The 21,852-nt window shown below is 42.8% G+C and overlaps 2 protein-coding genes across 8 annotated transcripts in view; one reads left to right on the forward strand and one right to left on the reverse strand.

Annotated features, from left to right (window-relative positions):
- LOC133840233 (NAD(+) hydrolase sarm1) overlaps positions 1–21,852 on the reverse strand; it is a 45,548-nt gene that overhangs the window by 207 nt on the left and 23,489 nt on the right. For 3 of the 7 annotated variants that reach the window (XM_062271945.1, XM_062271946.1, XM_062271947.1), the window contains 8 exons: positions 16,043–16,336; positions 10,136–10,389; positions 9,660–10,065; positions 4,355–6,274; positions 4,114–4,293; positions 3,889–4,052; positions 3,485–3,693; positions 1,834–2,812 (listed from right to left, as the gene is read on the reverse strand). In XM_062271945.1, the coding sequence (XP_062127929.1) occupies positions 1,834–2,812; positions 3,485–3,693; positions 3,889–4,052; positions 4,114–4,293; positions 4,355–6,274; positions 9,660–10,065; positions 10,136–10,389; positions 16,043–16,336 (4,406 nt within the window). Of the gene's footprint in view, positions 1–82; positions 2,813–3,111; positions 3,694–3,888; positions 4,053–4,113; positions 4,294–4,354; positions 6,275–6,772; positions 6,993–7,028; positions 7,514–9,113; positions 9,237–9,659; positions 10,066–10,135; positions 10,390–13,030; positions 13,570–16,042; positions 16,337–21,852 lie in introns of those variants that run through there. The other 4 variants (XM_062271948.1, XM_062271949.1, XM_062271950.1 and 1 more) reach the window with 4 other exon arrangements.
- Positions 17,825–21,688, forward strand: LOC133840235 (dyslexia-associated protein KIAA0319). The gene is made up of 8 exons (XM_062271952.1): positions 17,825–18,613; positions 18,676–19,974; positions 20,032–20,163; positions 20,233–20,341; positions 20,403–20,593; positions 20,654–21,188; positions 21,256–21,423; positions 21,475–21,688. The coding sequence occupies exons 1-8, from the start codon at positions 17,981–17,983 to the stop codon at positions 21,660–21,662; spliced, it is 3,255 nt and encodes a 1,084-aa protein (XP_062127936.1). The 5' UTR covers positions 17,825–17,980; the 3' UTR covers positions 21,663–21,688.

Consider the following 21,852-nt stretch of genomic DNA (forward strand, 5'->3'; position numbering starts at 1 on the left):
CATAATGCAAGTACGAGTTTGGGTTGAGAATGAAAATTGAATCATATAGAAGGGAGGGAGACATAGAAGGATAAATACAAAGTTATTTATTGCTTTTGTGAATACACATAATTCAAATGTGCACACATTTATTAATTGCTTTATTCGCTTGGTTTTGTTGGTTTTTTATTTTTTTGGTTTTTGCTTTGATTTAGTTGTGTGTAATAAATAACAATGAATGTTTGTTGCTGATACGGCTGGACATCGATATCGATCACCTTGTTATGGGTTTCGGGATGTGGATTGATGAGGAGGTTGTTGAATTCGATTCGGGGTATGTGCAGAGGCAGGTGTGCGCACAACAATAACAACAAGTACAACAAATTGCAGTAGACAAATGCGCTTTTTATGGTCTACAAATAAAGTTCAAAAAAAGAGAGAAAGAGAAAGAAAAAGAAAGGAAAGATAATATGGAAGAATATTCCAATAAAAATACAAGAAAGAATTTGGATTTAATTAGCAGCATTGACATTCAACACAAACATTAAACAAAATAAATATTACAGAACAGAACAAAGAAACATTTAAAATGAACATGCGAATGATAAAACTGATAGATAGATATAAATATATACAGATGTCTGATAAAGCAGGGGGACACGCGGATGCAGGGGAAGTTTCCACTTTGGCAATAATACACAAATTGATTTAATTATAATTCACATTTTATTTTGTAACTAGTCCAAATTTTAGGCACTATTTAATCATTAGTCATTAAATATATATTGCAAAAATCAATAAAAATATGCCTTAAGTCTCTTTTGCTAAAATTAAAATATTTTACAGCATAGTTTCTGGTTTTTGTTGTAACTTTAAATTTCCTTTTTTTTTTTTGTTTTTCGTCATGTATATTTTTAAATATCACTTAAATATTTTCGTTTCAAGCCACGTTTTGTGTTGTTTTGTGAAGTTTCCTTTAGTTTTTCTCATTTTGCGGACGGTTACAAGAAAAAAATTGCATTTGGAAATTAAATTTACAATTTTTGACAATAAATATTAATCGTATATCATAACGTATAATTAATAGAGTTCTCATGTATTTTTCTTCTTCTCTTTTTTTGTATGTTTTTGAGTTTTTTTTTCTTTTAAATTAGTTTTATAAATTATGTTTTGATTTTATGCAGTCGTTAAAAATAGTTTATAAATTAGTTTGCAATTTAAATTCGTTTTTTTTGCATTTCTAAAAAAAAACAACTAATCACAAGGCAAATAGATCTTGACTTTAGACTGAAAGAAGGGGGAGGGGCGTTCAAGAAGTTGTTGTTGTTGTTGTTTTGGGGCAACGCAGGCAAGTTTTAGTGGATGCTAGAAGCTTAACGAGTTTTCAGATACTATGAGCTACGAGCTAAGAGATAAGTTGAGATAGCGAGCGAGTACCATAACCACAGAGAGCAAGAGAGCGAGAAGAGAAGTAAATATAGTCGATAGCGAGCGAGGGGGACTGTGAGAAACAGGGGCCCAGGGGATGTGTGCGTGTGTGTATTGAATGAATGATTAATAATATTGATGCATGAGATTCGTTTAAAATGACACAAATGTAACGAGTAGCGAGTAGCGAGTGACGAGTAAAAACGTAAAGCAAAGACTTTAGTGAATGAAATGAAAGACGTTAAAATAATAATAATAGTAGAACAAGATGAGTTGTATAGTAGGGTGTGCTTGTGTGTCTGTGTGCGTGATTAGATAGTAACGAGTAACGAATGGAAAATAGCGAGTAAACTATGTAGTAGAAGTTTTGCGAATTTGTATCGAGATTAAATCGATCAGAATTTTGTTCGCATTTCTCAGGCTTACTTTTTGATCAGAGAGCGCACTTTTTTCATCGTACGATTAAAGATCGTCTTATTGTTGGCACTATTGTTCGATCCCAGCGACGAAGTGGACGTCTTAGTGCTGTTCAATCCGCCACCGCGATGCACATGCGCCGACGCACGCTGCTGATTGCCATGCTGACTATGCGACGACGACGATTCGCTCGGCTGTGAACGAACCGATTGCCCATCCTCCCGCTCGCTCTCCGTGGAACTGACGCCATCGGGACTCTGACGACTCGGACGCTCCGGTGTGGGGGATTTCGATGAGGAGCTTGTGTCACGTCGCTGCGGCTGTGGCGTCATTGGCAACACCAGATTCTGCATCGATTGCGTCTCATCGGTTGGCTCATTGACTGGCAATATCTCAGCGAGCGTCTGCTTTGAGAGTATGTGATCCAAACTACGCGATTTACGATGCTGCTGCACATTTGCCGGCGGTGGCACCAAATTCTGTTTCTCACGTCTCATCACATTGCACATCTCCTGCTCCTGCTCCTGCTCCTCCTCCCCATCCACTTCATCCTCCGGCTGCAGTGTGCTCGTCGAGCTGGCATTCGTCAACGCTGTACTCCCAGCGGCCACCACAGCCGCTGCAGCCGCAATTCGTTGCTCTGGGGTGCTCAAGCTATCCTGACTAGTTTCCGCTGCCGCCGCCTGATCCAACAGACCGTCCACGCTGTGCGACCGATAACCGTTCGCCACGCCCCCATTGTGTCCCAGTCCCGCTGCGGAACTGCGTCGTGGTGGCAAATATGCCAGCGGTGTCATGTTCTGCATCGATGCCGAACCGGCGCCGGACTTATGCAGCATGGCTGCCTGTTGGGTGCGATACGGAGGCAGCATGTGATTTGAACGCTTCGCTGGGCCGCGGCCGTAGCTCAGAAGTGAGGTGCTGCCACCGGCTGCACGCTGACGCGCTGGTGAAGGGGATTGCCGGTATCTATTTGCCTGGTGATTAGCTGATCTCGTGAATTAGCGAGATAGACAGCGAGAGAGAGAGAGAGAGTTCGAGGTGTTGTCGAGTGGTTGCAATCAAAATTAAATTAATTATTAATTCACTTTTGTTTTGAAGAAAGTTATATGTAAGTGTGTGTGTGTGTGTGGTTGAGTGAGAAAAAGAAAAAGTGTAATTAAAAGCAGGGCTGCAAAGTCTATATCGAAGTAGCTACTCCAAATGTATACAGTATGAAAGTTTCAAAGAATTTTCCTACAACGAAACATCCTTGCAGCCTTGTGTCTAGGTGATTGTGTGCGTTTGTATTATGTGTGTGTGTGTACTTAAAAGAGAGGGGGAAGAGAGTTTCGGGAGAGAGAGATAGAAAGAGAGTCATCGGAGCTGCTTTGAAGCAGTCCTTTGAGGTTGCTTTTGTATATAATATATTGCTGAGGAGGATTTTTTGTCTGAGGATGTGTGTTATTGATTTTGTTTTTTGTTTTCTGTTTTTTTTGTAACACTTTGCTGGTTTGTTTGTTGCTTATTCGAGGCTAGCCTAAGTGCTCTCGATGGCCTAGTCTACGCTGTAGTTGGCTTTGATTCGCATTCGAATTTAAATTCGGATTCGGATTCTGATTTTGGTTTTGATTTAGATTTGAAGTCTGATTTGTAGTAGTAGTTGAACTCGTTGGCCCACCTTGTCCGCTGCCATTTGCTGCCATTAATGCATCCACCACACTGCCGTTGCCGCCGCCTCCACCACTGCTTCCGCCTCCGCCGCCGCCTCCTCCTCCATTCGTTTGATAGTCTGGATCGTTGCTGTGCGTTCTTTGGAACGATGCCACTCCGGGCGTACCAGGCCCCATCGCCGTAATGCGATCGATATTCTTTTCGCCGCGCAAAAATCTATCAACATCAGAAGATGAAGTTTGTTGATGGGTGGAGAATTTGGGTAGAAGAAGGGAAGGGGAAATTTGAAGTTTAGACATTGAGCTCTTAAGTTGCTACAAATATGTATATATATATAAACTATATACTACATTGTAGTAGTATTCGGTCTATTTGGTTGTCCATTTAGTCCTAAATGCGCCGTTAATATACCTTTCGAGCTTGTCGATGCACGCATCCTGGTAATCATGTATCCAATTGACGCCATTGAAGTTCGCCACGCTGCACATGTCCTCGGGTAGATTCTCTGGCCAACTGAATTTATGATCCATAATTGGGATGATGTTGCAACTGGAGTTGAGGGCAGCCACAATTTCCTGCAATACACGCAAATGAGTGTAAGAGCTTTTCCCATTTGGGGGTTTCTGGAGGACTTACGCGATGCACCCAATCCTTGCACTCGTCATCGTTGATGCAGCGATGCAGCGCATCAGGGGTTAATACTAAGACAAAGTTCTTTGCCTGACGAATACTGTTCAGTAGGCCATTATCAAATTTGCCCGCCTCCAAGCGCTCCACATCGATGAACACCGAGAAGCCGCGCAGTTGCAGATGAACCTGAGGCAGAAAACTTTGTTTAAGATCCGACTCAATATCAACATATTTGTGTAATCATTACCTTAAGCAAACTGGCCAGCTGGGAGCCATTGGAGCGACGATAGCTGACAAACACATCCAGCGTCTTGGCCATGTTCTCCTCCGACGAGCTGGGTAACGAGTTCTCCAAGTTTTTCACCGAATTGAGAATGCGCAAACGATGTATCGCATTCTTGATGCCGCACTCTGTCATCAGCATATCCTCGTTGACATGAGGGAGCGTGCACTTGTCAATGCCCGCATTGAGCATGGCATATGTGTAGGTGCAATAATCGGCGCCAATCTCGGCGAGAAAATGATGCATTTTCGCTGTGTCCTTCGACGAATAGTCGGCCATACGCTTGAGATTTTGCAGTTCACGTTCGAAGCGCTTGAGGAGAATGCCATTCGAAATGCCAATATCATCGCGCAGATTCTCCTGATTGAGCTTGAGCAACAGATCGCCATCCACCTGGGATTCCTTGAACAGCGACAAATACTTGTCGAAGCCAATCTGTTTAACCCATTCCTGCACATCCTCCACGGACCACAGCGGCACCTGTTGCGACAACTTGTGCGGCACCGTTTCGCCAATCAGACGCAGAGCCTGCGCCGCAAACTTTGAGGCAATCGCATTGGGGCAGCTGGCCACCGTTTTGAGTGCTTCGATGGCGCCAATCTCGTGAAAGATATCGGTGTTTCCCTGCTTGCGTTTGATGCCCGCCTCCATGCAGAAGTGGAACGCGGCCAAATTGCGTGCTTCCTCGCGATTGGAGCTCAACACAGGAACAAGACGTCCCAGCCAATGTTTGCTCTGACCGTGTGCATGCGCCAGGTTCGATTTGGCAAACTCGTAGGGATCGTGGGTGGTCACAAAGGGTTCCACGAGATCCAGGCAACCGGACTTGAGCACCTCGGCTTCGATCTCCTTATTGGCCACAAGCACAGCGATGGCCAAGCAAGCGTAGTACTTGATGTTGTCGTCGTTGTGGAACGCCAAGGGGAACAACCACATGGGCACCTTTCGTACAATCATTTCCTCCTGATTCTCAGCGCCACCGTACAGCGATAGATTGACCAAGGCGCTGGCACAGTGACGCAACGTTTCCACATCGCTAGTGCGGCACTTGAAGAGCAACGCATCGAGGCCGCCGAGGCGTATGACATCGGAGCAGGTGCCCTCGGAATGCTTGAAGAGATGCTCCAGAATGCCTGTACCGACACGTGAATGCTCCATGTTCGACTCCTTCGTACAGACGCAGGCCACATTCACGACCTTATCGAGTCCGTTGTCGACCACATGCGATCGATTCTCGGTGGTCAGACACTGCTCCAGCAGCTGGGCGGTGTTGAACTGCAATTCTCTGTTGTGTTGCACACAGTTCTTCATGAGCAGATCGAGTCCGCCACTCTGACGCAGTGCATTGCACAGCGAGTAGCCCAGCTCGTGACCATGTGTGGGCACAGCCCAGGCTTGTAGCATCACCTCGATGATCATCTGCAGATAGACGGACTTTTTGTCGCCGTGACTCGATACGCTGTTGTCATCGTCCTGTTGCAGTGTGCTCACAAATGTGGTCAGCACATTCGAATACTTTGTGATGGCCTGTTCGATTTCCTGTTGACCGCTGCCTGCGGTCAGGGATTTTAGATCGTCGAGCTTGAGATCCTTGAGCTTGACCATTTGACCGTTGGTGGCAGACATTTGCGAGGAGGAAGAGATCATGCTGCTGCCGGTGCTGGAGACACCTTTGTGTGTCATCGTGTAGTTCGCTTGCGAGGCGGATGACACATGCTTCTCCTGACTGATGATGCCATTCGAGGTCATCGTCTGCGATTGCTGTGACTGCGAGATGGCTTTCTTGTCGGCGGAGAAGTTGTCGCTCTGCACTTTGATTCCGGCGGCGGCGACTTTGTTGGTCGCCTGTTGCGTGATGTCGCCGGTGCGCAGCGAGAGGGCTTCCTAAAAGGCGAGGCAGAGTATAACAGTTAGTACAAGTGTGAAAAACAATGATTGTACTGTAAATTGTGTGGATTGCTAATTACATGCTGCTAAGGGATTGAAGGTTGTTGTATAACAGTTCATACACACTGTTATACAAGAGAAATATGATGTTTATGCTGTGTTTACAAGCATAGTTTATTAATTAAACTAATCTAATATCCAATTTGTATGTATAACAGTTTTATGTAACTGTTATACGCGCTAAAAATGTTCATCAAGCAGGACATTTATCAGTGTTTGCTAATATCTCCACTATGAAAGCCATATTAGAGAGTATAACAGTTTATTATAACTGTTATACTCAGCATAATTCTGTAGTATGCCAAGAATTGGGTTGTGATTTCTGTGTAAACTATTATGAAAGTCCAATTGGCGTGTATAACAGTTTTCATACTGTTATTCACTACTATTAAACATAAATAATTGATACAGTCTCGAACTTAGCCACTGTTATACCTTGCTCTGTTCTACCTCAATGGGTATTTCGCGCACGTTTGATTTAATATGGTTGTTGTGGTTGGTCGTGGTGATGATAGCTGGTGTGTGGTTTAAGTTGTGGTTGTGGTTGAGGGGCGTGGCCGTGGGCATTTGTGTGGTGGGTGCTGGCGATAGGGAGCGGGTGGCGGCAACTGGCTGCAAAGGGGGATTAGAACTTTTACGTACTCTATTTTGTGAGCTACAACTTTGACTAGAGGATGACGACGACGAAGACGACGACGACGAAGAGGAGGCAGAGGAACAACCAGACGATGACGATGACGACGACGATGAGCAGCTACTTGATGCGCCAGACATTCGGGCAGCGGACGCAGTCGACATGTTTGTGGAGGCACCGACAGACGATGTCAGTGGCAAGTTGCTAACCAATTGAATTGGTTGCGGTGGCGGCGACAGCGGCGAGCGAATAGAGCGTCCCAGAGGCGTGCCCGGGGGCGGTGGCGATAACGGCATTTCAACAATGGGACTGGGCGAACGGGTGGGCACAAAATCGGATTGTCCGCTCGATCGAAAGATGCCCTTGCGCACAGGCCAAGGCGCCTGGTTCTGTTGATTGTTGTTGTTATTGTTGGACATGCTTCCCGTGGGGTTTCGTTTACTGGGTTGTGGAGCAACTCAGTTGCAGTTGATTTGATTTGATTAAACGATTCGATTCGACGCGATGCGGTGCGGTGCGATGCGATGTGGTGCTCTTGTTTCGTTCTTGTGAAATAATTAAGTATAACACAGCGTGAACGTGAGAATGAATGTTTTCAGAGTGTTATATACAAGTTAAACACAATTTCAGTTTGCTTATTTATTTTCATACACATCAAAAATAGCGCACAAATTGCCAGCGCTGACGTCGCGCGCTTTCGCTGAGAGAGAAGAGTGTCTTTTTTGGTGTATGTGTGTGTGTGAGAGAGTGTGTGTGTGAGAGAGTTTGTTGGGAGCATGTCTCGGAGCTACGATGACATTGACCGACAAATTGAGCTTGTAACAATTATTACACTTGGCTCGCTAATGACACTTAACGTCAAACTGAACAAACACACACATAAAACTCTTAACGAATGTTTGTCAGATATCTCACATATTGCCGAAAGCGATAGCTCATTATTCACTGAAGTTGCGCGCAGAGTTTGCGAGTTTCGTCAAGTCTCTGTTTCGTTGATTTTAGAAACTTTTGTTTGCTTTCGACGTGATTAATGTGCTTCACATATATTTTTATGAAATTCCACAAGTTGTTGCTTTTTCTTTTTTTGGCTGTTTATTTTTAAATGATCCGCCGCGCCGGAAGGTCAAGTTCTAATTTTGTGTCACTTGTTCTGCTTTTGGTAGTGATAGTAAGTATTTGTACTATTTTATACTGTATGCGATTGTTTTGCTTTTTCTCTTTTAATTAGGAAGTCGTCTTTTGGTGCCAATTGACTAATTAATGCAATGTTCATGCATATGTATAACTCATATATGTATATTCACAGAACATATACAAATGTATATACTATATTTCAGACTTGTCAGCTATACGGCGTAACGCTCGCGTCGATCGTTCCTCTGATACTGAGAACCGAGCACCGCTCAGTGCCATTTTATTTAAAGGAAAATATTCTCGAAAAGAAAATAAAAACTTTTTGCTCCCAACGCCAAAAACTGGGCACAATAAAAGAAACAACAACAGGCAGAAACAAGAATGTCGGAAATTTGTATCGAAATTTCGGAGCGTAAAAATAATTGTGATATAAATCAAAAAACTACAATTTACATATGGAACATTTGATTGAAAGTTCTGCTGGAAAACAACTCAGCGGTGCTTCCAAAAACTTTCAACTACCGAGATGAATCTATAAAATGTATCACAAAGTACATTTGCTTTATGATCTGCTCGTCGACAATAAAAAGACGACTGAACACATGGAGCGTGTCTGCAGTTGGCCAAATGCCAGACAATAGATTTAATTTGTAGCATTATCAACATCTTAGCCAGGGGGTTAAAATCAAATCGTGTTCCTTGCGGATAAAACTTGAACAAAGTGCTTGCTAACATCAAGTTGTAGTTGACTTTTGAACTTTAGTATTATTATTATTTATTTATGCAATGGACTGGATGTAATTGCATCATCTGTCGCGAATTGCGTTGCTAGTTAGCTAGCTGACTTTTATGGGACCCATCATAAAACAATTTATGCTAATTTGTAATACGCCGGCCTAGTCGATGATACGTCAACTCGATTTTTCCCCCCTCGCTCACTGATTAGATAGTGTGGGTCACAACAAAAGGCAGAGCTCGTTGCCCGGGGAAACCAGAAAAAAAAAGTACCTGAATTTTCTTGAACATCGATCCCTTGACTTGGTCTCCTTTCTTGCAAAAATGACGCACTAGACGAGGACTGCTCCGCTGGAGCTGGTGGCACTTGTAGAGGAACATATTACGTATACGCGATGCTATTCCGCAGTAGACTGTTGCCTACTTTTGGGCGCCTGGCAAACACACATACGAAATGTGGCAAGAAAATCGATTTATTCCTTGGGGAGGGATTCTTAACTTAGTTTAACTGGATAGTTTTCACTTTCGTTGGGCGAAGGCGACGCCATTAACGGCTCGTGTGTCCCTCTTATGCGACTTGAACATGCACGCGACGGAGTTCAACTGAAAGGAGTGTCACAGCAGGGCACAACAGTTGGGTACGCGGAGTGAGCTTTCGCTAAGGGTTGACTACCGGGGGGTGTACAAAGCTTTCAAAGCTCGCCACTTGCAGATTTAATAACAGAGTTCAACGACTAGTTTTTGTTGCTTTTGATGTCGCATGTAATTAGCTATGTACGCAACAACAGTTTACGCATTGATTTTGATCGATTTGCTCACCTGCATGACGGCTGCCTTCTCTTCGGTCTTGACGCCATCCATTTCCAGGCGATTTCGCATCGCTGACGCAGCCTTAGCCTCTTTGTAATCAATATCACCGGCTTGCAGACGCTTCATCTCTGCCGTATTGCTCGTTGCCTGTTCGGAACTGAAGCCATCGGCCACAACTTTTGTAGTTGCCACCGATTTCGAACGTTTCTCCTCGAATTTGATGGTATCGATGGTTTTGTTGGAGCCACTGAGGCCGCTGCTGGCGCTCAGCTGTGCGGCAGCCGGATGTGTGAGATCCAGGCCGCTGCCAAAATGTTTGTGTGTGCAATCATCGTCGCCATCTGGCGTCGTGACAATGCCATGGCAACTGCTATCATCATCACGATCCACCAGATTCTCGAATGAAGCGCGCATTCTACAACAAAAATGAAAGAGAATGTGTTAGCACTTGATTGTTATAGCCGAGGAGGGTCTTTACTACTCACTTCTTTTTCAGCTGCGTTATGGCATCTTCGCTATTGAGACCCTTGAGGTCGTCAATCGATGGATGGTGTCGTGCCTGCGGCGGTGCCGCTGTGAGACGCTCTATTTCCGACATGGACATTTTAATATCTGTGAGATCGCGCTTGACGGCGGCAGCCTTCATTTCCGAAGACGTCGTCGATGACGAGGATGTTATGTGATGTAGACGCTGTGATTTCTTCTCAACTCGCGTCGTTGTGCTGCTGCTGTTTACAACCTGCCAAAGAGAGAGAGATGAGAATAGAACACATTTAATAAGAGCAGAAAACTTGTGATGTTGAATCAGACAGCAAATATGCGAAGTATGCAGACATTTTGTGCAGTTGTCGCGCACTCGACAAATATTACTTATACGCGTCTATATATCCGATATGATATACTACTCTCTCTCTCTCTCTGTGTCTGTGTCTGTATCTGTATCTGTGCTTTCGGTTTTATGGCAGGCGCTTAGTGGTTGTCGCCTTTATAAATCAACCGAGAGCTGTTTCGGTTTTTTTTGTGTATTGTTATTTTTGCGAGCCCCTCGACGAGCATTTGCTTAACTGTTTGGCTTTTCGGGGCTCTGATAGATAGGTTTTACTGGCTCGACTTGTGCAGCGTTTCTTCTATCTGATAAACAAAACATTGTGATAAATGGCCAATTGTTTATGGTTCTCCCTCCCCAAATTAACAAATCATTTATAGCCGCTCTTTTGCTCGGAGTGTGTTCGAGTGTCGAACTGAAGATAATTTGCACACAATTTCTGTCTTCTACGAGATACATCAGCAAAAGTCAAGTGCTGATTGTCTGCGCTTTGTATAATTATACCTGGTGCACATAGGGTTGAAGGGTATTATGAGTTTGTGATGGCAGCAAATGAATCTAATTGACAGAAGGAGCTTTGTGTGACTGCATTAAGTATACATATAGATGGAGTCAAGAGCCGAGACAATATAAGTGATAATTTCTATAATCTTGTTTTATCAACATACCAAATATGCATTAAGATATAATTTCGTATTTTCCGGTATATGTTATATGCAAGTTATACCAACATACCAAATATACCTTTCGGTATATTACTTTTCGGTACATAATGGTATATTTCAGTGTTTCTCGGTATATTTTATATGTATATATATATATATATATTATATCATTATACCAAATAAACAATTCGGTATATTGTGGTATATTTCAGTATTTTTAGGAAAATGATATATCAACATACCAAATACACATATCAGTTTATTTCGGTATATGTTATATGAACATACCAAATATATATTATGGAATATTTCAGTATAACTTATATGTATATATAATATTAACATACCGAATATACTTTTAGGATTATGTTAGTATTTTGTTTAGCTAATTCGGTACATTTAAACAATAATAACGGAATGATTTGCTTGTATTAAGAACGTAGAGCGGGTATCTCACAGTCGAGCGTACTCGAGTTTCTTACTTGTTTCCCCATTTGGGATTTGCGTTATGAAAGGCATTACATATGTCAGTCATATCTGCAGCTGTTGCAGTGACAAATTTGCATTAGTCATAAACTCTATTTAAATACAACTTATTTAATTCCAAGATGAACTTTAAGTATAGTAAAACAAACTTTACTATTACTCATTATTGCTATCTTTAATTAGCTTCGCATTCCATCAACAGTTACATCAATTATTTTACGCTTTTCAAGTTATTGTTCTTCATTAAACAATTTGTTGTTGTTGAAGATTGTAAACTCATTGTCGAAATTTCGAAAGCTTCGGGCCACAAGTTCTTTAGCCAATTATATTTCGACAGCACTAATGAATAGTTATTGTGGGTTTTTCGCAGAAAATCTATTTATTTTGGCAAACAGCACTTGAACTGCTACGTGAAATCTTTTGAACAGGTTGACAGCAAACAAGAAGACCGCACAAATCTTTTCCGTTTTTTTTTTTTTTGTTCTTTTTCTTTTTCCTTTTGACAAATGCTGCCACAACATTACGAATCAATTCTAATTTTGGACACATTTCATTTTTGTCTCGTTGTGTTTCGAGAAGAAGCGCCAAATTGTAGAACGTGCCCAATATTTTGTGTGTAGGTGTTTATAGGTTTTATAAGGCGCGAAGCTCTGACTAATAAAACATATTCATATATAAAATGCAAATAGTAAAACAATAATTATCCGGTTTGGGAAAGAATAATCATAAACATGCATATTTCTGTTGTCTGCGATTTGTAATCACATTCTCTTTCTCTCTCATTCTATGGCATAATATGAATCGGACTTATCGCAGCAATTGTGCCAATGGGGAAAAAAATTCCCCAAGTGCCAAGTGATCGACATTCTCTTTTTCTTTTTCTTTTTTTGCTGTTCTTGTTCTTGCTGCAGTGTATTGTGTTGGTAAATATTATTATTATTATACTGTTGGGGTTCGCTTGGTCGCTTGGGCTGCTAGCGTTACTTGGACATGGTGGCAGTCAATAGTATAGATTAGATATGAATATGGGAACTTTAAGTTAACGCTTTTAAGACTGCGTCATTTACTAATTTATCATTATTATTATTATGTATGTGTGTGTGTGTGCGGGGTCTAAAGTAGTACTAACCAATGACAGCTAACACGTTGGACGTTAAGAGTTTTCTGGAAATTCCTCTAGGCGAATTTCCTTTTCATGCGTTACGTATACGACAAGTTGTCGCTGCCAAAACTAAACAAACGCTGGGGGCTTATCAGTAGACACACAAATATGTATATATACTATAAACATTAGACACAAGAATCTGTTTTTTTTTTGTCTAACTTGCGCAGAGTCTCTTAAATATTTATACTTGATTTATTTACTCATAGTATATATTTGTATTGTTTTTTTTTTCGCGTACTTTGTAATGATTTTTTGTTGGCCAGCTTTTTGCGTTGCTCTCCCTTCTTGTTGCTTCTTCGTAAGAGTTTCACACGCTGAGAAAACGCGTCGCAAACTGAACTGAACTTTGTGTTAACAATTTTCACGCTTGCCCAAATAATAATCTTTCGAGGTTTATTCTTTTTGTATTATTGTTATTGTAGATGTGTAGTTCGTTGTTCGTTTTAGATGTTTTATTTTGTTTGTGTATGTATAGAATACTGATAACAAAAAAAAAGAGGGTTCGTTTAATTGTTCGTTAATTGGCAAAAAGTTGTGTGTGTTTAACTTTTGCTCTTTTCGTTCGAAATCGTTGTGTTTTGGTATTATGCAAAATATGTATTTCTATATTATAATATTAGACGAAGGAGGCGCTGCCGTCACACGAGAAAAACAAAGTCACTCTGCACGTTTTGAAACAGAAAATCAACAAATATTCATTGGCAATTCTTTTCGGGCGACGTTTTGTAGTTTTTTCTTCTTTTTTGTTTTTTTTTTGTGCGCGCGACGCTCGCTTCTCGTTCGTTTCGTTAACTAAAGTAAAATGAGCGAATTCCTAGCGACGCCGTCGTTGCTGGGTTCTGTTCGCTGTGCGCGAGCTTTGCTTGAGCTAGAGCTTTCGCTGCCGACGTTGACGTCGACGTCGACGTCGCTGCTGCGGTCGATTGCTTGTCATTTTAAAGTGGCATCGGTGCGATCGATGTGTGGGTGCAAGCGGGACAGCTAGTGGGAACACATCGAAAGTTTGCTATTGACATGAGCTCAGCGCGCGTTGAGAATTCTAGGAAATCATATTGTAAATACTATTCTTGCCGGCAGCAGCAGCAGCCGACGCAACAACAACAACAACAACCACAACGAGAATAGCAACAATGACAACGCGTCGCCTATTTATATGTATTATTTAATTTATGCAGCGTTATTCTTGCTGTTTTTTTGCTACTCTCTTACTTTGCATTTCCATAATTCCTCACGTTTTAGCCCAAGCGATTTTCTAATTAACGCGTTCAGCTTGGGTTTTTTTTGCTATCTCTTTCTCTCTTTAACTGTCTGTGTTTTTATTTCTCGTTTGCGAGATGTTTGCTTACTTGATTAGTGTCGCTCTTTTGCATTAACCCCATTAAGGTGGGAGGGAGACGGAGAGGGAAGGGGGATGCTTTTTCGTCATGAATTGTTTTTGCTCGCTGCTTTATTTCGTGTTTATATTTATAATTATTGTGTGGCGTTTTTACTGTGTTTACACACTATATAAAAAAGCTACTAATTTATGTATAATTGATAAACAATTGACTTAATAAATTTGCATAATCAGTGGCGAGCGTAGTTTATCTATCTGCTAATGTTCAATAAATTCCCCAGCCTCCCTTTCATCTCCTCTCTCCTCTCTACTCATTCTCTTTCTTCGCGCATGACTAATAATATATTTGCCATATTTCATTTATTGGCCATAAATAAAGTTCATTAGCTTCTATTTGGCACTTCCATATTTGTGTATTTTATAATACCAGAGATTTAATAATCTTTGTTTAGTATTTTATAATCCATCCATCTTTTCGATGACATGCGTCACACTCTCCTCTCTTTCACCTTTGCTTTAAATTTCTAAATTTCTTTATTAGTCGTTACATTCACAAAGTGTTCTGCGAAAAGAAAATCATATCGGTTCTCGTTCATGCTCAAAATAAAAGTATTTTCTCAGAAATTTCGCATGTCAACCAATTCGGACAGCTAATTTTCGTTAGAAACAACTTGGCGAGGATTGACTTTATTCATTTCTATATATTATATTCTGTATACGTAGTGTTGTCTGTGTGTCAACAAACAATCGCATAATAATTATCAAAGCTCAGTGCAGAGACTCTGATTAGAAACATCTGCTCAAAAGCTCACTCTCTCTGTCTCTCTCTCTCTCTCTCTCTCTCTCTCTCTCTCTCTCTCCTCTCTCTCTCTCATGACGAACTAACGACGACGTCACGAAGCGGATCTCGTGCCGGTAAATGAGAAATTAGTTCGTCTGTCATCAAGCAGAGCATAAATAAATAAAATGTATGATTAAGTGGGTTCAATTGTTGACGCTGCTCTCTTGATTGCATAATAAAATACTTATTTAAAAGACGCTCGAGACATTTGTCATCCATAAATTTAAAAGCACTTCGCACTGACAGCAATCTTCATAATAATAATCAAAAGTAACTTGACCAAGACAACAACTGAAAGCGAAGCGTGTAAGCGACTATTTTGGAGGCAAGTGATTCAATGTGCGAGGTGTCGAAAACGGATTGATAAGCCACCAACCAGCTAAGGGGAACTCTCTGATGCCGCTAAAGCAATCTTATCTATGGAGAATCCGTCATGAACATATCTTTCACTGCAAGACAAATACTATATATACTCGTACATATATGGGTAATAACATTAATGAGCCAACGTTTTTGTATGCAAACCGAGCTAAGGGCAATTAAGTTTATGACGCCTTTGCTCAATCAATAGTTGTGAACGCCCCGAAATGAATACTCAATGATTATGCCGAGTTGTAAATATTATTCAAACACACAATAATTGTTGCTTTGAGCTTCAAGTTTCGGTTTCAGTTTCAGTTTTGCCCAGCAGCCGTTGTGTCGCCAATCGTCGGGAATGTTGTAATCTAATCGGGTTTGTTTTGATATCGAATCGAATCGATTCGTTAACCTTTAACGGGAAAACGTGCTGGCCAACAACTACTACTGATCGCTCCATGATCGTTCTTGCTCACTCTTATCAGTCGAGTCGAAACGCTTTGACAAAAGGTTTTACATTTTTGGCTTAAGTAATTGTTTAAAAATAGCAACGCGTCACGCAGGCAGTCAGTCAGGGCTGCCTTTATCACAAAAGGGAGTCGTAGCCCATTGCTTGCCTCATCAATAATCTGACATCGAAACAATTGTTAATCAATCGCTCCCAACATTGCGTATACGTAATGTGTGTTATTATCTTCATTGCTGCTTCTTCTTACCTGTTGCGATGTGGATGTGGATTGATGTGAGGTTTCCTTAAGACTACTGCATGAACTAGAACTTGTATTTATCTGTCGTCCGCCCAAACTCGATGCGACAACTGTTGCTGAATTGTTCCCAGCATTCAGCGCTCCTCCAACTCCATTTGTGGAGCCATTCAATGTGGGCGTGGCGCTGAGCTGAAGAGGCGAACCGGCTGCCGATTGTCCGCTCTTCTTGTTGAAACTCTCAATGAGCGTTGTGGCCGGACTCAACATGCCGCCGCTCTGTGAACTATCCGAAAAGTCTGTCATCTGAAAAATCGAACAAAATGAGAATCGATACTGATTAGTGTCTTATTCTGTATTCTGTTTTTTATTGCTATTGGCACAATGAAAATGTCGTAGAATACAACTAAAAGGTTTTATGGCCCATTCTTCGAAGCTTTAGATCAGCAGAATTGCCTTATATGGACACAAGCGAAAAGTCGCACGACTCTACAGATATCGTTGTCTAGGTAAATGTTTAGTCACATCATTATGCATCATGACAGGTCACTATCTAGAAATTGTTTTAAGAGATGTAAGTGCGGAAGTAGATTAAATGGAGCAACTAGAAGCGTGCCAAACTATAAGGCAGTCACTTTAAAACTGTATTCACTAAAAGAAACGCGACTTTAGAGATATCGTTTTCTAGGTGAATGTTTAGTCACATCATCATGCATCATGGCAGGTTACTATCTAGAGATTCTTTTTAGATGTATGTATGTATGTAAGTGCGGAAGTAGATTAAATGTGACAACTAAAAGCGTGCCAAACTACAAGGCAATGGCTGTCAAACCGTAAAACGAAAGAAAGCGCTTTAAAGTTAACAGAAAAACAGTAACAACTAAACTGTACACTCCATAATAAAGGGAAACATTTAGCAACTTACTTGGAGTGTTTAACAAAATTAAAAGTATTCAAAAGTTTCACACAGTATTTAAGCTTTGCTTCTTATTTTATTTTACTTTACTCCATTCAGCACTTTGGCTATCTAAAGAAGCCGACAGTGGCTCTCAAACTGTATGCGCGACTCCCATTAGTAAAGAAAAAGTTAAGCAACTCACTCTTAGTGTTGAACAATACTAATAGTATTCTTAGGTTGAGCAATTGATTTATGTTTGTTTTGATTTTGTTTTGTTATGCTAATCAGTTGCCATGCATTTGGCTTTTTTGCATATTTACATAAGAGTTTTGCCTTTTTGATTTAGCACAAAGCTATATAAATAACACGCTGGCAGCCGGGCGATTTGTTATTGTTTTTTGATTTTTCTTTTTGTTGTGCTGCAAATGTGTGTACATAATTAATAACGTTTCGAGTCGCTTCTGATTAAAATTCCATTTACGCGTGGGCGTCACGCTGTTTTACTGAGCTACTTGAGCCCGTTTCTCAGTTGGTTGTGTGTTCGTTGTGTGGGCGCCTTGCGACCAGTTTTGCGATTTACGATTCGCGTTCTTCCCTCGGAATCAATAATTCGCAATTCGCACATGTATTTGCAATGTAATTTATGACAAAATGCGCCTCTCAATAAAACTGTTTTTTTTTTCTCCCATCATAAAACACGCCATAAACACGCAAACCGAAACGACGCGCGACGAACGGTTTAACAGTGTTGAAAGCTTTTTATTTGTGCTTTTGCGCAAGCTTTAAAACGTAACGTACATTTGTCGCGACGGTAGCTTACAACACTGTGAGCGTTGCCCATAAGCTGCAGCTAAAGCCGAACAGCTGTTTGTGGTATATTTAGTGTATTTCTTGTGCGAGTTGGTCACATTGCGCTGCTCGGAGCGATTCGCAGAAGTTGATAAAAATGTTTTAATTTGTGCGCATTAAAAAGTGTTTGTTTTTAAAGTGTTTGTGTCGTGGAAAGTGTGTGTGTTAAAAGTGTAATCTGATTGTGCAATTTGCAACGCGAAATGCGAGCGTTCGAACAAAGATGGCTGTTTTGCTGCTGCTGGCTAACGATGGCGTCAGCGGCAGCATACGCGACGTCCGTCGACGTCATGGCAGCGCCAGCTGGAGTGGGGAGTGTTGTCGCTGCAGCAGCAGAGGCAGCTGCTTCGGGTAGCACAATAACAACAACAACAACCAATGCCAACAGCAAACAGTTGCCCGTTTGCAGTCGCATGCTGCGTCATGTGTTTGAGAATGCAACGCCACGCGACGAACAGCAGGCGGGCATCTTTGTGGAGTACAAACCGGAGGCGGGGCAACCCATGGACGAGGAGTCGTATCTGTGGAACTGTCTCGACGCATGTTGCGAGAAATCGCAGAACCAAACACAGGCTAATCCCTGCAATGTGGTTTTGGTGTTCAAGCGCAAGTGCTATCACATTCACTGCGTCAGCAATGAGGCGTGTCTGCCCAAGCCACTTTCACGTGAACGCGAAAACGATAAGGTGCAAATGGTTTTAGTCAATCCGGTGGGCGGCACAGCAGAGTCAGAGACTTGGACGCAGCTGCTCAAGGCTGCCAAGCAAACGGCCGAAGTGTTACCTTACGATGCGGAGCTCAACTTTTGGAAGCAGCCACGTCGGCTACCTTTTCAAGTTAGTTGGAGACACACAAATGCTTCTCTTCTCACTTATTAAAAGTATTTCATGTTTTACAGGACAGCAATGCCTACGATGACGATGATTTTCCCATTGCGGAGAAGCGCATGAAGCAACTGCTGATGCAACAACAACAAACGGCGGATGACAACGATGAGGACTTGAGTTACTATGGCGAGAATGCCAAATTCATGACTTGCGACCTGGACACACCTTGTCCCCCGCAAGAGCAATGTGTGCCACTTCAACCGAATGCAGTCACCGGACTCTGCAGATGCAAACGTAACTTTGTGCGCAACAAGCAGCTGAAGTGCGTCATGCCAGCGGTGCCTTATCGCGCCTACAGCAACGAAGCAGCCATCGCAGAGGACGCACAAGAAGCGGCCGCTGCTGCTAGTGAAATTGCGACAGAGGCGGTGTTGCCACCGCCTGCTAAGCAGGAAGCCAACAAAGCGATTGTGGTGTCGGTGATGTCAAAGGACGTTCAGCTGCCCGAACAAGAGGTCACCTTGGCGGCATTCACAGTGCCCGACGAGCAGACAAGTGGCACGAAATACAAATACCTGTGGACACTGATTTCACAGCCGAAGGGGCCGATGAATGGCACGATATCGGATCAAAGCAAATCCAAGGTGAAGTTATCGAATTTGTCCGAGGGTTTGTACACCTTCAAGGTGACAGTGACGGGAGACAATGGCACCTTTGGCGAGGCGGCCGCCAATGTCACAGTGATGCCTGAAAAACGCATTAATCAAGCGCCACAGGTGATTATATCGCCCAAGGAGCAGATTATACGACAGCCCACATCGAATGCGGTGCTCGATGGCAGTCCGAGCACTGATGATGACAAGATCATTAATTGGCACTGGGAAGTCATCTCGGGACCGATTGGTTATCAACCTCAGCTCCCTGAGGTGAACACACTGCAGCTGGATCTCACTTCGCCGGGCAATTACACCTTTAAGCTGACCGTAACGGATTCGAACAACGTGACCAACTCGACCACAGCCACGATAGCAGTGCTCAAAGAGACGGACTATGCGCCGGTGGCGAATGCCGGCGATGCCGTCATCTTGTATTTGCCCAACAATAATGTAACACTCAACGGCACAGCGAGCTCGGATGATCACGAAATTGTGGCCTGGGAATGGACGAAAGATGCCAGCGACGAAGCCAAGGCTGTGGACATGCAGAACACGAGAACTCCATATGTGCAGCTGTCCAATCTGGAGGAGGGCATGTACACCTTTGTGCTAAAGGTGACCGATGGCAGCGGACAGTCGAGCACCGCCAAAGTGCATGTGTTTGTGAAGCCGCCAACGAATTCCCCGCCTGTGGTCAAAGCGGGCATGAATGTGGTAAGTTCAATTGTATAAAACTTGATAAAAAGGCTGTATTAATCTTTCATCTTTTAGACCAGCAATTTGCCCGTCAACTGGGCACTGTTGAATGGCTCCGAGTCCAAGGATGACATTGCCATCAAGAGCTATCAATGGAAGCAGCTGAGCGGACCGAACAATGCGATTATTTTGCAGGCCAACAGCTCGGTAAGTTTTTGGGCCAACAAACCGCACTCGAAATGAGAGCTAATCTTATCTCTTTTATATCGTCGACAGATTGCCAATGCCACAAGCCTAACGCTGGGACTTTATGAGTTCGAGCTGAGCGTAGCCGATGAGAACAACAATATGGCCAGCGACAGCACTTGGGTGAAGATTGTGCAGGGTGAGTGGAGTAGTAACATCTAACAGAAGAACCTCTAATTACATTTATATATCTATTGTAGAACGCAATGCGGCGCCTATTGCTAATGCTGGTGGAGATCGAACCATAACGCTGCCGGTGACAGCAATTTATTTGAATGGCACGCAATCGTCGGATGATCTGGCGGTGGTCAAGTACGTGTGGACACGTGAGGACAACAGTTTGGCAGCTGGCGTCATTGTGGGCGACACCGACAAGCAGTCAGTTATGATTGTAAGACGATATTGAGCTTTATGCCATGAATCATTCATTGTTATATTTCACACCTTGTAGCTAACGAATGTGGTGCAAGGTCGCTACGTCTTCAAGCTGACTGTGAGCGATGATCAGGGTTTGACTGGCACCGATACAGTCAGCATTAATGTGCATCCCGATCCCATGTTGCATTACCTCGTGGAAATGACGCTGCCCATGGGAATTTCGGTGATAACCAAAAGTGAATTGGACTCGACAGTGCAAAAGTTGCAACTTCTGCTGGGCGATGACAACAAGATTCAAATCCGTGAACTCAAATACGATCTCCACACTGAGGCAGCTGTGCTCGTATTTTATGTCCTAGCCGATGCGACGGTGAAAGGTGAACCAGCCAAGCCAGTGAATGGGCTGCATGTGGAGCGCTTGCTGCGTGCCAAACTCCAAAAGGATGCCTCGATACTCGGGGCACTCTATGTGGACATACGCACCACTGTCTGCCAGAATAATTGCTCGGGACATGGACGTTGCAATCCATCGACACGAGCTTGCGAATGCGAAGCATTCTGGATGCCCTCTGTGGGCTATTTTATCAACAACGACGAGGCCAATTGTGGTGAGTATGGAGTAAAGTATATCTCTAAAGAATGGATTGTTTTATAGAATGTGTCGTTTCCTTGCAGATTGGTCGATTTTATATGTGTTTGTGGGCGTCATTGCCAGCTGCCTGTTGCTGTCTGGCATCTTCTGGGGCATTGCGTGCGCCTGTCGCCAAAGCAAGAAGCCGCGATTGCGTCAAAAGGTGCAAAAGTATGCGCTGATTGGCACACAGGACGAGGAGGCAGCCAATTGTGAGTAGTCAACACTTTAGCAAGGGCATCGATTAATATTTCTTTTTGTAGATTCGCGTAACACTTCGTTGACTGAATCGGAGACGGATTCGGATGTGCTCTTCGAGACGCGCTCGAAGAGTAATGGCATTGGCAAGCACAAAGGACACCACAGCAGCTCGCATGGCAGCGGCAGCAGCGCAGGACGCGATGGCAACAAATTTGCAGTCACCAAATTGGGGCGCAAGATCAAGGCATAGACACAGTTTGAATGTGTGTGACTGTTTGCTCTTATATAGAGAGAGTGTGTGTGTATGAGTGAGTGTGTGATATATTTGTATTTGTACTTGTATTTCTATATAATCCTGTATACTATATATATATATCCTGAATACTAAATGTGTATATGTATGTACTTGGATCTTTTGTACTTGCCGCGCGCTCCGACTG

The sequence above is a fragment of the Drosophila sulfurigaster genome, chromosome 3 (genome assembly GCF_023558435.1).
Source record: "Drosophila sulfurigaster albostrigata strain 15112-1811.04 chromosome 3, ASM2355843v2, whole genome shotgun sequence".
NCBI lineage: Eukaryota > Metazoa > Arthropoda > Insecta > Diptera > Drosophilidae > Drosophila > Drosophila sulfurigaster.